This window comes from Danio aesculapii, chromosome 16 (genome assembly GCF_903798145.1).
Source record: "Danio aesculapii chromosome 16, fDanAes4.1, whole genome shotgun sequence".
Classification (NCBI taxonomy): Eukaryota; Metazoa; Chordata; class Actinopteri; order Cypriniformes; family Danionidae; genus Danio; species Danio aesculapii.
Genome location: NC_079450.1, coordinates 513,075 through 530,574, shown reverse-complemented (window position 1 = coordinate 530,574; position 17,500 = coordinate 513,075). Strand labels below are relative to the sequence as shown.

The 17,500-nt window shown below is 38.8% G+C and overlaps 1 protein-coding gene and 1 long non-coding RNA gene across 2 annotated transcripts; both read left to right on the top strand.

Annotated features, from left to right (window-relative positions):
* Positions 1 to 10: 10 nt before the first annotated feature.
* Positions 11 to 9,608, top strand: LOC130243015 (uncharacterized; the record flags this gene model as incomplete). The annotated part of the gene is given in 7 exon segments (XM_056475037.1): positions 11 to 441; positions 3,411 to 3,722; positions 4,497 to 4,584; positions 5,180 to 5,317; positions 5,319 to 5,395; positions 7,766 to 8,107; positions 9,452 to 9,608. Coding segments are annotated over 6 exon segments (972 nt in total), but the record flags the coding sequence as incomplete, so codon positions are not given.
* A 61-nt stretch (positions 9,609 to 9,669) lies between these two features.
* LOC130243590 (uncharacterized) lies at positions 9,670 to 16,070 on the top strand. Its single transcript, XR_008839156.1, has 10 exons — positions 9,670 to 10,038; positions 10,310 to 10,473; positions 11,589 to 11,784; positions 12,071 to 12,132; positions 12,412 to 12,481; positions 12,839 to 12,916; positions 13,218 to 13,294; positions 14,424 to 14,475; positions 14,689 to 14,768; positions 15,981 to 16,070. It is a non-coding gene; the product is annotated as an uncharacterized LOC130243590 (long non-coding RNA).
* Positions 16,071 to 17,500: the final 1,430 nt, after the last annotated feature.

The window sequence follows — 17,500 nt, the reverse complement described above, 5'->3', positions numbered from 1 at the left end:
TGCATGTGTGTCTGCATGAGTGTGTTTGTCTTTATGCTTGTGTTTGTATGTGTGTATGACTGTGTTTGTCTGTTATGACTGTGTGGGTTTGTGTGTGTGTATATGAGTTTGTGTATATGAGTTTGTGTGTGCGTGACTTGTATATATGAGTGTGCATTTGTGTGTGTGTGTGTGTGAAAGCTGCACGTGCATCTGCTCCTGTGCCGTCTAATGAGATTCCCCTTGTTAAACTCTTTACTGTAGTAATCTCTCTCTCACACACACACAGTAGATCTGCGCGGAACGACAGCAGGAGCAAACAGCAGAGTCCTGAAGGACAGGAATATTCAGAGAAGAAGAAAAAAAAAGGAGAGATCATCCTGAAAGCAGCAAACGAGTGTTTTATTGGCCTGCGGAGCAACGCATCACTGATGCAGACCCTGAGTGCATCTCTGTGTGCAGGTACACACACACACACACTCTTACACTTGCTCTGCATTATCTCTGCATCTGTTTAATTTAAATAATTGTGTGTGTTTATAATTATATATATTATAATTTGTGTGTTTACCTTGATTTCATGTTATAACATCCAGCAAATCTGATTCTTCCTCAGTGTTTTAAAGTATAAATATGAGTGAATAAATTATGAATAAGTATAGTTATTAGTATGTGCTTTTTACCGTTTGGTTTGTTTGTGTCTTTAACTCTGCTAGTAAACAGATGCAGACTCACAGCATTTGTTCATCACCTGTTAATAATCTACTTTTACTGTAATTTTGATATTGATTATTCCACCGTGGAGAATTACTTTAAAAACCAACATCATCTAAATTAAAGAGAGCGGCTTAATCTAATTATTTATTATTGTTGTTTATGTTTCAGCTGAAATGAAGCTTTATTAAGATCTAGACCGGTAGGGTGTTTCCCAGTGATGGGTTACAGCTGGAAGGGCATCCGCTGCGTAAAACATATGCAGGATATGTTGGCGGTTCATTCCGCTGTGGCGACCCCAGATTAATAAAGGGACTAAGCCAAAATGAATGAATGAATGAATGATATCTAGACCAACACAACAGCTGTGAGCTCAGATGTACAGATCTTTCAGCCCGTTCATTTGGTTTTTAGAGCATTTGTTTACTTTTGTAAATGTGTTTATTCTGTATTTCATATAATGCAAATGTCCATGTGATTTATCTACAGTGCAGTTTGTATATTTGTTTTGTTTCTTAGTAAATGTATGTTAAATGAGAGACTTTGCTTACCATCTAATTGGATTTGCATTGTAAACACAAGTTAAAGAGTATTTTCAGATGCAAAAGCCTCTAAATGCCATGTGAAATCTTCTTTTAAAATGAGCATCTCTCTTTACCGCCCATGTTTATGTTCAGTTATTCCACTTTAAAGGCAATGAACAGTACCTGTTCATAACCTAATAGGGAAAATTGCTGAACCTACACACAAGAGCCTGAGAAAAATCCACATTTAAAAAGAAAATTGTAGATGGTGTTTAGAGGTTTTTGCATCTCTTTATTTTTAATTTCATGGTGAGTTTTTAGTTTGTATACTCAGACGGGGCAGAATGAGGACTCCTTTCAATGTGCTCAATATCATTCGACATAAATCTGCAAATTTTTTAACTCAATTCTGCACAGAGATGGCAGAAATGTCTGCAGATTGTGTCTGGCCCTGCTCATGTCTAAACATTCCTCAGTCATGGGAAATCTACTTGAGATTTAATGCAAAGCTCTGGATTGACCAATCACAATGCAGGATCACAGTTAACGTGTGTGTGTGTGTGTGTGTGTGTGTGTGTGTGTGTGTGTGTGTGTGTGTGTGTGTGTGTGTGTGTGTATGTGTGTGTGTGTGCGTGTGGTGTGTGTGTGTGTGTGTGTGTGTGTGTGTGTGAGTGTGAGTGTGAGTGAGACTGTTGGTGTGTGCATGTGTGTGATAGTGTTTGTGTGTGTATTTATATACACTCACTGGCCACTTTATTAGGTACACCTCACTAGTACCAGGTCGGACTCCCTTTTGCCTTCAGAACTGCCTTAATCCTTGGTGTCGTAGATTCAACAAGCTGCTGGAAATATTCCTCAGAGATTTTGCTCCATATTGACATGATAGCATCACACAGTTGCTGCAGATTTGTCGGCTGCACATCCATGATGCCAATCTCCCGTTCCACCACATCCCAAAGCTGCTCTATTGGATTGAGCTCTGGTGACTGTGGAGGCCATTTGAGTACAGTGAACTCATTGTCATGTTCAAGAAACCAGTCTGAGATGATTGGTGCTTATGACATGGTGCGTTATCCTGCTGGAAGTAGCCATCAGAAGATGGAGACACTGTGCTCATAAAGGGATGGACATGGTCAGAACAATACTCAGGTAGGCTGTGGCGTTGACACCATGCTCAATTGGTACTAATGGAACCAAAGTAAATCTCCCCACACCATTACACCACCACCAGCAGCCTGAACCGCTGATACAAGGCAGGATGGATCCATGCTTTCATGTTGTTGAGGCCAAATTGTGAGCCGAGCATCCGAATGTGTCAGCAGAAATGGAGACTCATCAGAGCAGGCAACGTTTCTCCAATCTTCTATTGTCCAGTTTTGGTGAGCCTGTGTGAATTGTAGCCTCAGTTTCCTGTTCTTAGCTGACAGGAGCGGCACCCGGTGTGGTCTTCTGCTGCTGTAGCCCATCCGCCTCAAGGTTGGACGTGTTGTGTGTTCAGAGATGCTCTTCTGCAGACCTCGGTTGTAAACGAGTGCTTATTTGAGTTACTGTTGCCTTTCTATCAGCTGGAACCAGTCTGGCCATTCTCCTCTGACCTCTGGCATCAACAAGGCATTTGCGCCCACAGAACTGCCGCTCACTGGATATTTCCTCTTTGTCGGACCATTCTCTGTAAACCCTAGAGATGGTTGTGCGTGAAAATCCCAGTAGATCAGCAGTTTCTGAAATACTCAGAGCAGCCCGTCTGGCAGCAACAACCATGCCACGTTCAGAGTCACTTAAATCCCCTTTCTTCCCCATTCTGATGCTCACTTTGACCTGCAGCAGATCGTCTTGACCATGTCTACATGCCTAAATGCATTGAGCTGCTGCCATGTGATTGGATGAGTATAAATCTGCGTTTACACTGTTCCTATTTACTGTGACCTTTTATGTGAAGCTGCTTTGACACAATCTACATTGTATAAGCGCTATACAAATAAAGGGGAATTGAATTGAAAAAAAGTTAACGGGCAGCTGGACAAGTGTACCTAATAAAGTGGCCGGTATATGACTCATGGTGTGTATGTATATATATATATATATGACTGGTGTTGTGTGTGTGTTTATATGACTGATTGTTTTTGTGTGTGTGTATATATGTGTGTATATATATATATAACTGATGGTGTTTGTGTGTCCTTGTCCTTGCAGATGCGAGTGTGTGAGACCTGTTAAACCTCCTCATCCATAAATCATGATCTGTCCGGACTCTCTCTCACACACACACTCACTCACGCTCACACACACACACTGCTGATCCAGATCTGAGTGTAAGGCCGTTCTCTGAGTCCTCATGGAGTCTGTGGTGAAGAAATCTCTGCTGGCGCCCATGAAGACGCTCCAGTGCTGCGTGAGCCGCGACAAGCAGCAGACCAGCAGGTCACAAGGTCAGAGGTCAAAGGTTACCCGCGTGCAGGACCCACGTGTGCTGCGCTCCTATGAGGCTGAGCTGCAGAGAGAGAGGTGAGGCTGACGTCAGAGAACATCATGTCCGACACTTTTACAGACTCGTCCTTAAAGGAGAACTATAAGGACAATATGAGTGTATCAAGGCCTATAGTGCAATAATAAGAGCTCAGTGTAGGTAAATGGCTGTACCGTGAGTCTCAGACACCACTGTTTCCTCATTGCCATGTAAATTTCAGGAGTGTAAAACCCCGGTGGACAACAGGCCCATCAGAACACAAAGCAGACTGTTGCGTGACTTAAAGGCCATGCCTTCATCATTTGCATATACCTTTAGGGCATTTTCAATGTCATCAGGAGATCAGCAGCTAAAACACAGACTGATCATTATAATATATATATAAATATATACATAACATTTGTTTAAACTTAATAAAACTGAATCTTTTGAGGTGTTGAGTACTGTAGTTTATACTTTAGGTGTTGTACTCTGTGTGGTAACACTTTAGTCTCAATTGGAACAATTAAATACTGGGTTTTTACCTGCTTATTATTAAGATATTAACTGTTTAGCACTAATAATGTAAGATGTTTTTACATTTTCTACATCCCTAATCCAATCGCATACCTGAACCCAACTGCTGCATTACCAGCTATTAATAAGCAGCAGTTTAGGAGTTTTGGGCTACTAGTTTTATTTAATGGTTTGTTAATAGTGTGAATTGTACATTAAAATAAAGTGTGACCATTAGCATGTCATCCAAGTATTTAATGTTGAGGTTTCAGCCAAACCAACTGATTTACTAATGTTCTTTCTCATTTTATTATCAGGAAGTTACGGGAAGCGATGAACGCTAAGAAGAACGCAGAGAGAGCTGCGATGAGGGCTCATTTCAGGAGGAAATACCAGCTGAGCCAGGTAAACACACACACACACACACACTCTACACACACCTGACATTATGCACGGTATAACACTCATTCACACACACTGTATACATCTGTCTCGTTAAATGCTCCAGCTCATTGAAGAAGGGTTGATTCTGATTGGCTGATGGTCACTCTCAGGTGTTTGGTTATTGTAAAATAACAGCAAGGCACAGCTAAAGTAGTTCCGGCAGGTTTAGAGTGCATTACTGCTCCATATCACTCCACTGAATGACAAGAGTTATTTTACAGCTACAGTCAGAAATCACATTAGAACACAACTAGTGCTACACACAGGAGATGTTTGAGGACAAAATGTTATTCATTTTAGCAGGATCAAATATCTAATCTTAATAAATGATCCTGCTTTTCCCCTGAATCCTCTTGGCAGTTTTTATTTCTTTGTTTAACAAAACCAAGACTAGCTATTTAAAGGAATTGTGATGCTTTAAACTGCAATCAACAACCTTCATATGAAGCTGCTTAGGGTAGAGGGATAGAGAAGTGTCTGCTAAATATAATTAACGTGCTGCAAAGATGTTAATGTGGAGTGTCCTTCAGCTCAGTTGTCTTTTCCGTGTGTCCAGAATGCCAAGGACACTGCGCAGCTGCGTAACGTCGGTGGGAAGGTGTTTCTGTCTGGAGATCTGGCCAGGATGGTTCGCCCTGACGCACCTAAGAAAGATGACGGTTTCAATTTGATCAGAGCCTTTCAGGACCTCAAATTTCAGTGGACCGATGTTCACCGGCAGCAAACACGCCAGAGCGGACAAAACAACCAATGCAGAGCCGTGCAGAGTCATGTAAACTCTCAGAAACACAGACTGAACACCACACGAAACATGCAATACACAGAACAGCCAGTGGAGGCGATACTGAGCTCTGCAGAGTCACGTAAACTCTCCGAAACACTGATTGAACAGGCAATAAACAGAGCGGCCAGCGGAGGCAATACTGAGCTCTGCAGAGTCACATAAACTCTCCGAAACATTGATTGAACACGCAATAAACAGAGCGGCCAGCAGAGGCAATACTGAGCTCTGCAGAGTCACATAAACTCTCCGAAACATTGATTGAACACGCAATAAACAGAGCGGCCAGCAGGGGCGATACTGAGCTCTGCAGAGTCATGTAAACTCTCCGAAACACTGATTGAACACGCAATAAACAGAGCGGCCAGCGGAGGCGATACTGAGCTCTGCAGAGTCACATAAACTCTCCGAAACACTGATTGAACACGCAATAAACAGAGCGGCCAGCGGAGGCGATACTGAGCTCTGCAGAGTCACGTAAACTCTCCGAAACACTGACAGAATACGCAATAAACAGAGCGGCCAGCGGAGGCGATACTGAGCTCTGCAGAGTCACGTAAACTCTCCGAAACACTGATTGAACACGCAATAAACAGAACGGCCAGCGGAGGCGATACTGAGCTCTGCAGAGTCACGTAAACTCTCCGAAACACTGATTGAACACGCAATAAACAGAGCGGCCAGCGGAGGCGATACTGAGCTCTGCAGAGTCACGTAAACTCTCTGAAACACTGATTGAACACGCAATAAACAGAGCGGCCAGCGGAGGCAATACTGAGCTCTGCAGAGTCACGTAAACTCTCCCAAACACTGATTGAACACGCAATAATCAGAGCGGCCAGCGGAGGCGATACTGAGCTCTGCAGAGTCACGTAAACTCTCCGAAACACTGATTGAACACGCAATAAACAGAGCGGCCAGTGGAGGCGATACTGAGCTCTGCAGAGTCACGTAAACTCTCCGAAACACTGATTGAACACTCAATAAACAGAGCGCCCAGCGGAGGCGATACTGAGCTCTGCAGAGTCACGTAAACTCTCAGAAACACTGATTGAACACTCAATAAACAGAGCGGCCAGCGGAGGCGATACTGAGCTCTGCAGAGTCACGTAAACTCTCCGAAACACTGATTAACACTGGAAAGCTCGTGAATACAGAGATTATTACAATGAAACAGACTAAACTAAACTTGAAATTGTGTTTGTAAAGCTAGTTCAGTCATCTTTATTTCCAGCTCGTTTGTGTTTCAGGGTTGTGTTATTGTCAGTGAGTGCTCAGGTGTGTCACAGTCGCACGATCACTGCAGGAACAGCCTTGAACTCTTTCTATTTCATACCTCATGTTTTTGACACAGACGTCAGGAAACTCTCGAATCTCATTTTGTTTTGTTAATTTTATTTGCATTATTTTATTTATTGTGTGTTTTATTCATTGATGTTTGTTATTGACCTTTCTGTCTTTGTATTTATGTGGGTCAAAAACTAAAGAGGTTTTCAACTATCAAAACAATAAAAGTCAAATACAGATGAAAGTTTGTTTTTTCCTCTGTAGAATGTAGAAAAACTAATGATTGTCATTGATTTTTATCATGATTTCCAGTGTCAGTTTTATTGATTTATTATTTATCACTTATTACTTGATATATTTACATGTAAGCACAGCTCATAATGAGTAAGTCTGGGGTTTCCTGTGGACATAAACATATTGCAGTAAATGATGATGAACATTATTTCACCCTTATACTACAGGTCTGTCGAATGCTTGATTCTGATTGGCTGATGGTCAGTCTCAGGTGTTTGGTTATTGTCATATAAAGGCACAGATAGTTAGACAGTAGTTCCGGCAGCTTTTTACAGCACCATATCACTCCGCTGAATGATTAGAGTTATTTCACAGCTACAACAGTCAGACATCACACCAGAACGCAACAGAAAGATGATGGTGAATTATGAGGACGTTGATGATATCCTCATTTCTCCAAAAGCTTCTGAATCACCCAGAATGGGTGCTTCTTAGAAAGTAAAACTGCACAGCTCCCTGCGAGGGTTGGCTCAGGTGTGGCATTGGGCAAGGAACAATGGAAACCTATGGTATGTCCCCACAATTCACAAAAACAAAAGTGTGTGTTCATGTTAACCTCTGTGTGTGTGTGTGTGTGTGTGTGTGTGTGTGTGTGTGTGAGTGTGAGTGTGCGTATGTGTCTGTGTGTGTTCTCTTCTCTTGACCTGTGCTCCTCTACAGCAATAACTCCTGTGTGTGTGTGTGTGTGTATATATATGTGTGTGTATAAATATGTGCGCTTGTGTGTGTGCATGCATGCGTGAGTGTGTGTGTGTGTGTGTGTGTGTATGCGTGAGTGAGTGTGTGTGTGTGTGTGTGCCAGCAGGAGGACAAAGCTCAGAATACTCTGCTGTTCTCCTCCAGTTCTCAGTGTAGTGTGTGTGAGATCAGCATCGGCAGCATGTTCTCCTCCTGCGCTGGGTCTGTGTGTGTGCGTCCGCATCTGTGTGTGCGTGCATCTGTATGTGTGCGTCCGCTTCACCGGAGCTCCAGATCTGCCGGAGCCGCTCGACTCTTCCAGGAGATCCCGGACACCGGCAGCAGCGGCTGGATGAACCTGCTGCGCTTCTGGAGGGACGGACGCTTCAGCCGGATGCACAAACACATGGAGGAGTCCTTCAGACGCCTCGGGCCCATATACAGGTACACACACTGCACACATATACAACTAAACACACTACATATACAGGTACACACTATATAGACACTCACCGGCCACTTTATTAGGTACACCTGTCCAGCTGCTTGTTAATGCAAATTTCTACTCAGCCAATCACATGGCAGCAGCTCAGTGCATTTAGGCATGTAGACATGGTCAAGACGATCTGCTGCAGTTCAAAGCGAGTATCAGAATGGGGAAGAAAGGGGATTTAAGAGACTTTGAACGTGGCATGGTTGTTGCTGCCAGACGGGCTGCTCTGAGTATTTCAGAAACTGCTGATCTACTGGGATTTTCACGCACAACCATCTCTAGGGTTACAGAGAATGGTCCGACAAAGAGGAAATATCCAGTGAGCGGCAGTTCTGTGGGCGCAAATGCCTTGTTGATGCCAGAGGTCAGAGGAGAATGGCCAGATTTGCTGCCACATTCGGATGCTCAGCTCACAATTTGGCCTCAACAACATGAAAGCATGGATCCATCCTGCCTTGTATCAGCGGTTCAGGCTGATGGTGGTGGTGTAATGGTGTGGGGGAGATTTTCTTTGGGTCCATTAGTACCAATTGAGCATGGTGTCAACGCCACAGCCTACCTGAGTATTGTTGCTGACCATGTCCATCCCTTTATGAGCACAGTGTCTCCATCTTCTGATGGCTACTTCCAGCAGGATAACGCACCATGTCATAAAGCACCAATCATCTCAGACTGGTTTCTTGAACATGACAATGAGTTCACTGTATTCAAATGGCCTCCACAGTCACCAGAGCTCAATCCAATAGAGCACCTTTGGGATGTGGTGGAACGGGAGATTGGCATCATGGATGTGCAGCCGACAAATCTGCAGCAACTGTGTGATGCTATCATGTCAATATGGAGCAAAATCTCTGAGGAATATTTCCAGTAGCTTGTTGAATCTACGACACCAAGGATTAAGGCAGTTCTGAAGACAAAAGGGGGTTTGACCTGGTACTAGTGAGGTGTACCTAATAAAGTGGCCGGTTAGTATATACAGCAGGCTCACAGCCAGGGGGGTTTGAAAGATTCACCCTCCACTGATGATAGTCCTGAATTTGTCTCCTACATGAGCTGATTTGTTCTGTTTTGACTGCTTCACCATCATACATTGTGAACAGAACTTCAGCTAATCTGTTTTGTTCAGAGTCCGACATCCCGCTGTGCATGACAACACACACTCTGACATGAGGGAAGTCGTCTGTCACTGCTGACCTTGTGTTTAATAGAGAGGAACATCTACAGCTAACCTTTATTCTAAATCCTGGACCTTATTGTTGAAGAAGAGCGGTTCTTCATTCATGTGTGTGTTTCAGAGAGCACCTGGGCTCTCAGAGCAGTGTGAACATCATGCTGCCCATGGACACCGGTGAGCTGTTCCGCTCGGAGGGTCTTCACCCGCGCCGCATGACCCTGCAGCCCTGGGCCACACACCGAGAGACACGCAGACACAGCAAAGGAGTCTTCCTCAAGTCAGTGTGTGTGCGTGTGTGTGTGTGTGTGTGCGTGTGTGTGTGCGTGTGTGTGTGTGTGTTTGTTTTTATTACATGGTGGGGACCTCAGCATGTTAGCACACTCACAAAGTGGGGACCAAAAACATAGTGGGGACCGTACGCCTGGTCCCCACTATGTTTTGCCTTTAAAAGACTCAGGGGGCGTTGCTGATATGCCTAGTGCTGTTTTTTTCATTGATCCCCACCTTGACCAATCACCTGATTTGAGTGTGTGAGTGTGTGTCGGCGCACTGCTCTATAGCGCCCCTGTAGTCGGATGGCGGTACTGCACCCTCACACACACTTGGCGCAATATACACACTCTAGCTGTTGCACATGCGCAGATCTCCTGAATAAATCCGACTTTAATTAAATTAATTAAGGTTCATCAAATTAATCGAGGTTTGCGGGTAAGTTAGAATGTTTTTCATCATCATAATGTAATAAAATCGGTTATATGACGAATATTTCTGTTGCATACTTTTGACAGTTATCAGGTAAAGTTACATGTTTTAACTAATTTCCTGGGTGTTTTAATCGATGTTGTTTCAAATTACGTATTAATAAAACATTGATAAGACACAAACTACAGTTCGGTATGTAATTTAACTTGTTTACACGAGTAAAAGTTACTCGCGCTAATGTGCTAACGTGCTAACTGCCCGGTGCTGCGTGAATCAGAGGCCGGAGTGAAGTGCGTGAGCCGCGGCCGGACGGTCACCACGCCCCGGGCGGCTAAATGGATCGACGGAGGATAAAATCATTAAAAGATGCGGAGAAACACATCACCAGCTCCACTGACAAGACCCATTCACTGGAAACCGATTATATAGAAGGTTACTAAGGTATGTTTTCATAGTTTTTGTATCGTACTTTTTAAGTGGTTAAATGTACAATTGGTTTGCAAAAATCCAAGCCTTTTTAAACATTTAATCCTCAAATAACACTATTATATACTATTTATACGTTACTGTAGTAATATAGAGGTTATAATTAAAATGTGGAGCCATCTGGTCCTAGAAATATACTTAATTTATTCTATGATGTTTAGAAAAGTTTTATTTAAGATTAATAATTATAATGAACTCCAATCAAGTGTAAAACATACATAAAAGTGCATAAATGTACATTGTGTGTGCGTGTTTCATTTATTTATTTATTTACTGTCACCTGGTAGCCCTTTACAATGAAAGATTGAATTAGTTAATGCTAGTTAATGCATTTACTAACATGAACAACGAATAATACTTTTATTACAGTATTTATTCATGTCTGTTAAGTTTAGTTAATGGAAATAAAGTTGTTCATTATTAGTTGAACACGCACAGCATTAACTACTGGTAACAAGCATGAATTTAGATTTTAACAATGCATTAGTAAATGTTGAACTATGATTAATAAATGCTGAACATGCATTGTTCATTATTAGGTCATGTTAGTAAGTACATAAACTAATGAAACCTGATTGTAAAGTGTGACCTGTAAACGATTAAAGTGGAAAAAGTTCATTAAAATTGTCCTAAGAAAAAAGAACAGGTGTTCAATAGTATTAGAACAACTTTGAGGAAAGGTTCTGATCCACTTCAAAAGGTTCTGTATTATAATTCACACACTGAGAGAGGATGCTAATGTGAGGTTTTTGTCATTTTTGAGCGCTATATGTTTCATTAATATCTTTTAGATCAGTGTTTGCATTGTGCACATTTATTAAAGGAAGTTTTGTGGTTGAGTACAGATGATAGAGCTTGTGGAAGCAGAGCATAGATGAGATATTAATCAAAATACTGTCTTTATGTTTGACTTTAAATGGTAAAACAAGAAGAGGTGGTTAAGTGTTTTCCCCCTTCAAATGTACGTGTATATATTATAATCATTGTGTTTGTATTCATGTCATAGTTTAGCTTTTTATTATTGCTATGAGAGAGCATAATTAAATATGTTATTTGCTTTTTTCTCTTAGTTTTGCGGCATTGATGCCGCTCGTGGCGGGACCCTCGGCCGGCTGGTGAATGATGACTATCTGCACCCAAACTGCACTGTCAATAAGATTGTTGTTCAGAGAAAAACCTCACTTGTGCCTTTTTGCAATCAGGGACATTTTCCCTGGAGAGGAAATAACTTTTGACTATGGCGCATGTGATTGGCCTTGGAGAAAGGTTTGACATTTTTACCACCTAATACATTAATCTTCAATACATTCAGCAAAGCTAAAAGTTTTGTATTGTTAATATAGATTAAGGGTAAATCTGTTAAAAAATATAGAGTTTGCATTATCCATAAGAGATAATGAAATCAATCTCTTAATAACTTCTTGCCTTAATGAGTAAAAAAAAAAGTTCAAATAATTGGATAATGCTTTACTTTAAGGGGTGTTCATAAGGACTGCCGTGAAACCTTTATAGTCATGGACATGACCTGTATAACAAAGCTGTTTTTTAATAGCTTTCATTGAAGGATAACCATATGACTGCAGAAGAGAACTGCTCCCACAACTCTCTGATGAGGTATGGTTATTAGTATTATTATTAGTTGTAGTAGTTGTTGTTGTTGTTGTAGTAGTGCATTTAATTGTAATTATTTAACTTAATCAAAATATAGCAATGAAACAGAGAGTGTGTCCTAATTGGTGAACTTATGCACTAGTGTAACATTGTGGGGACCAGAGGCATGTTAGAGAAGCTGTGAAACACACTTAGTCCTGGATACACACACAGTAAGGTCTGACATAGTGGGGACCGGGACCCTTGAGTACTGCGGTCTAATTAATTGTTTTTTATATTCAGCTGTTATTGAAGAATGACCAAATGACAGAACTGCTCTGCTCCAGTAGGAGTCCCACAACTCTCTGATGAGGTATGGTTATTGTTGTTATTGTTGTTGTTGTTATTATTATTATTATTATTATTATTATTATTATTATTATTAGTAGTAGTAGTAGTAGTAGTAGTAGTAGTAGTAGTAGTAGTAGTCGTTGTTGTTGTAGTAGTGCTTTTAATTGTAATTATTTAACTTAATCAAACTATAGCAATGGAACAGAGTGTGTGTCCTAATTGGTGAATGTATGCACTAGTGTAACATTGTGGGGACCAGAGGCATGTTAGAGAAGCTGTAAAACACACTTAGTCCTGAATACACACACAGTGAGGTCTGACATAGTGGGGACCGGGACCCTTGAGTACTGCTGTCTAATTAATTGTTTTTTATATTCAGCTTTTATTGAAGAATGACCAAATGACAGAAAGAGAGAACTGCTCTGCTCCAGTAGGAGTCCCACAACTCTCTGATGAGGTATGGTTATTATTGTTGTTGTTGTTTTTGTTGTTATTATTAGTATTATTATTAGTAGTAGTAGTAGTAGTAGTAGTGCTTTTAATTGTAATTATTTAACTTAATCAAAATATAAAATGAAACAGAGTGTGTGTCCCCTAATTGGTGAATGTATGCATTAGTGTAACATTGTGGGGACCAGAGGCATGTTAGAGAAGCTGTGAAACACACTTAGTCCTGAATACACACACAGTGAGGTCTGACATAGTGGGGACCAGGACCCCCGAGTACTGCTGTCTAATTAATTGTTTTTTATATTCAGCTTTTATTGAAGAATGACCATATGACACAAGAGAGAAGTACTCTGCTCCAGTAGGAGTCCAACAACTCTCTGATGAGGTATGGTTATTGTTGTTGTTGTTGTTATTATTATTAGTAGTAGTAGTAGTAGTAGAAGTAGTAGTAGTAGTAGTTTTTGTTGTTGTTGTAGTAGTGCTTTTAATTGTAATTAAATAACTTAATCAAAATATAGAAATGAAACCCTGTGTGTCCCCTAATTTATGAACGTATGCACTAGTGTAACATTGTGGGGACCAGAGGCATGTTAGAGAAGCTGTAAAACACACTTAGTCCTGGATACACACACAGTGAGGTCTGACATAGTGGGAACCGGGACCCTTGAGTACTGCGGTCTAATTAATTGTTTTTTATATTCAGCTTTTATTGAAGAATGACTATATGACACAAGAGAACTGCTTTGCTCCAGTAGGAGTCCAACAACTCTCTGATAAGGGATGGTTATTATAAAAATAAAAAATAATAATTATTATTATTATTAGTATTATTAATATTATTATTAGTTGAAGTATTGTATTTAATTGTAACTAAATAACTTAATCAAAGTATAGAAATGAACGAGTCTGTGTCCGCTAATTTGTGAATGTATGCACTAGTGTAATATTGTGGGGACCAGAGGCATGTTAGAGATGCTGTGTTAAACACTTAGTCCTGAAAACAACACAGTAAGGTCTGACATAGTGGGGACCAGCGGTTCATTCTTCGTACATGTATTACTCAGTTAGCTGGATTTGGTTATTAACACTTTGACACGATTCGTGATAGATTCATTCTTCAAAACTCATCCGAGCAACAGGTCTTGAGCTCAAACCTTTTCTGGAGCAGCAGCTTATTTCACATAAACAGGATTAGATCGGGTCATTTCTAGAAAAGGTGATACTGAAAGTATGTACCGAATGCTGTTTTTTTTTTTTTTTACAGTAGTAACTGGGAAAAATAGTAAAATGGGTATAAAATAATTATATATACGAATTGTGTGTGTATGTATGTATGTATATATATATATATATATATATATATATAAGAGAAGAAAAGATCTGCTCTGTTCCCACAACTCTCAGTTTTTCTGGGACTTGAAAACAGACGCTTGGCAGATTTGAGACATTTTTATTTGCAAACATATATCACATTGTTTTAAATGATGTATTTTTGTGTGGGTTTTTACATTCAGAGAAAGTTACAGTGGATCGTGTTTTTGGAGGAGGTGAAGTCCAGTCTAAAAGGTAAAAATATTATTTATTTTTCTGATCTGAATATTTCTTATTTCAGATTGTTTATTTTTATCATGATATGTATGAGCTGTGTTTGAAAACTATTTTTAAACTATCATCACACGCTTTTACCCATTTAAAAAGAACAACACAAAATCAAATTAATAGCATTTTGGTAAGCTTTATGCAGAGAAGTCAACTCTCAGACTTGATTTTTACTTTCAGAGTCCCCTCAAGTATCATCACCATGGTACAGTGTCTGTGAAGATAGTGAAGCAGACCCAGCATTCACAAAAAAAAGAGAGGTGTGACCATTTAAGCTAATTTGTGACTGACTTGTGTTATTGTAAAAGTCCAAATGCACAAGCTCATTTACATAACATGCAGGGTAAAACAGGGCAGGAGCACATTACTTCCATAATGATTTCAGTACAGTTGCACTTGATGTCCCATTTCATGTTAGTTAAACAATATTGCTAAATACTTTGGAAAATATACTAATTGCATATCTGGTTACACTTTATTTTAATAGTTCACTTTACTACTACTACTACTACTACTACAACTACTACTACTACCTACAAGTAACTGCAACTACTTGTCAACTAACAGCCATTAGACTGTCTGTTAGAATCAACACTGCTAATGCTCTACTAAATTCATATGAGAGTTAGTCATATTGTACTAATTTTGACCCTAACCTAACAGTCTGCTATACTATTTACTGAGACCAATGAGAGTCAGTTTTATTGAGCTAACCTTAACCTAACTGTCAGCTAATACTCTACACTCTAAAAATTATAGATAAATAAATAAGTAGTAATTAGTAAATTAGCAGTTTTCCATATTTTGTGATTCATGTTTTTATGAAATCAGTTTATTTCTGCTTTTGAATTGCATTATGGGATCTTGATCTTTCCTCCAACAATTTTTAATCTTGAAAATTTGTAAAAAAGTGACTTTTGTTTGGGTTGGTGTTGTATATTATGCTACAGAAACCTTGTAATAAACTGCCAGTACGTTTCTGTAAGTCTAAAGACTTATTTCTCTAGATAATATTTCTTATACATTATATTATTCCAAACTACTAAAATGTCAATAAAAGTCACTTTGTTGAACTGTAGAGTTGAATTTTCAACATTAGAAGTCCAGAGAGCAGAGATTAACATCCCATAATGCAATTCGCCACCGCAAATAAACAAAAAACACTTGTAAAACACAAAATACAGAAACTGGTAATAAACAGATGTTTTACAGTGTAGTGTTTTGAGCTAAACTTAAACTAACAGTCTGCTAATACTCTACTGATAATCAGATGAGCGTTAGTCTTACTGAACATAAGACTAATGCTTACTGAAGTATTTTTTTAAGCTCCATCCTAAGTATTTTAACAAAAGGCAACATATTTTTCTAGCATTTTCTAGCACAATATTCAATAAACATTACAGCACATGTTGTAAAAATGACTGAACATTTATGTAACTAAAACCACTTTTATATATTTTTACCACCCATAGGTCCCATAAGGAGAAGACCCTGGAGCAAACAGGAAGTACATGCTGTGGTGAAAGCTGAACCATTAGTTCTAAAAACCAGAGATTGGTCAGATTTGGATTTTTATATTAAAAACTGAATCTTGTCTTCTTTAAAGAGAAATCTGGGTAACACTTTTATACTAACTACACACTGTAAATCATTTGTTTAGCACTAACTCTACATTAATAGACTTTAGTAAGCAGTTTATAAATACAGCTACAAAGGCTGTGTTCTTGACTTGACTTAATTGTATTTCATGCTTTGTTACTGATTTATTTTTCATTACTAAATTAAGTATTGCATTATTTACAAACCATTTGTATAAAAGGGTACTTGGTGGTTTTTAAGATCACTCAGAATGAGTTAGTAAATGATTAATAAACTATTCAAATTTGTACATGTTATTATTCAGGCATATTGTATGTTAACAGATGCTTTATTAACACAACTTCATGCAGTTTTGTGACCTAATCTATTAAGGACCATTTATACTTTATAAATTACTTATGAATGACAATTAAAGGCTCAGTATCTAATGAAGAATAAATCTTAAACAATCTTACTGAAAAAAATACTGTAAAGTTTAAACATTGCTAAATATAACAATATTCACTTAAGTTTTTCTTGATCTATCTGTCTGTCTGTCTGTCTGTCTGTCTGTCTGTCTGTCTGTCTGTCTGTCTGTCTGTCTGTCTGTCTGTCTGTCTGTCTGTCTGTCTGAATCACTATTCTTTTCATTTATTTCTTTTTTTTCAGTTTACAATATAGCTGAGATTTTAATTTATAAGGGATTTATAAAGTATAAATAGTCCTCACTTTAGATTAGCTCCTAAAACTGCATGAAGTTGAGTTAATAAAGCATTTATTATCATACAGAGTAACCATTACTATATTCCTGATTAATAAGATCTATAAATGTTGGGTAACACTATAATAACTGCACACTATGAATCATTTATGAAACATTAGCAAATAGTTAATTCATCGTTTGTTAAGCATTAACGCTACATTAATAGACATTAGTAAGCAGTTTATAAATTATATTTATAAATATTTTAAATTACAAATATTGACTTATAAGCACCTTTATAATGTGCTTAATTGTGTTTTCATTCATGGTAAATAATGCAACACTTAATTTAGTAATGAAAAATACATCAACAAATCAGATATTTAAGAGTAGTTGCTGTTTTAACATTTGATATTAACATTTAACATTAAATTAACATTTATATCTTATTATTCAGGCAAATTACAAGTTATTTTGTATGTTAATAAATGCTTTATTAACTCAACTTCATGCAGTTTTGTGAGCTAATCTAAAGTGAGGATTATTTATTCTTTATAAATCCCTTATAAATGACAATATAAAGCTCAATTATATTCTAAACAGGAAAAAAAGAAAATAAATGACTTTATTCATTTCTATTCATTACAAGATACACAAATGAAACTGTATCAAATGAAAAGTAAATCTTTGCAATCTTGTCTAAATATAAAA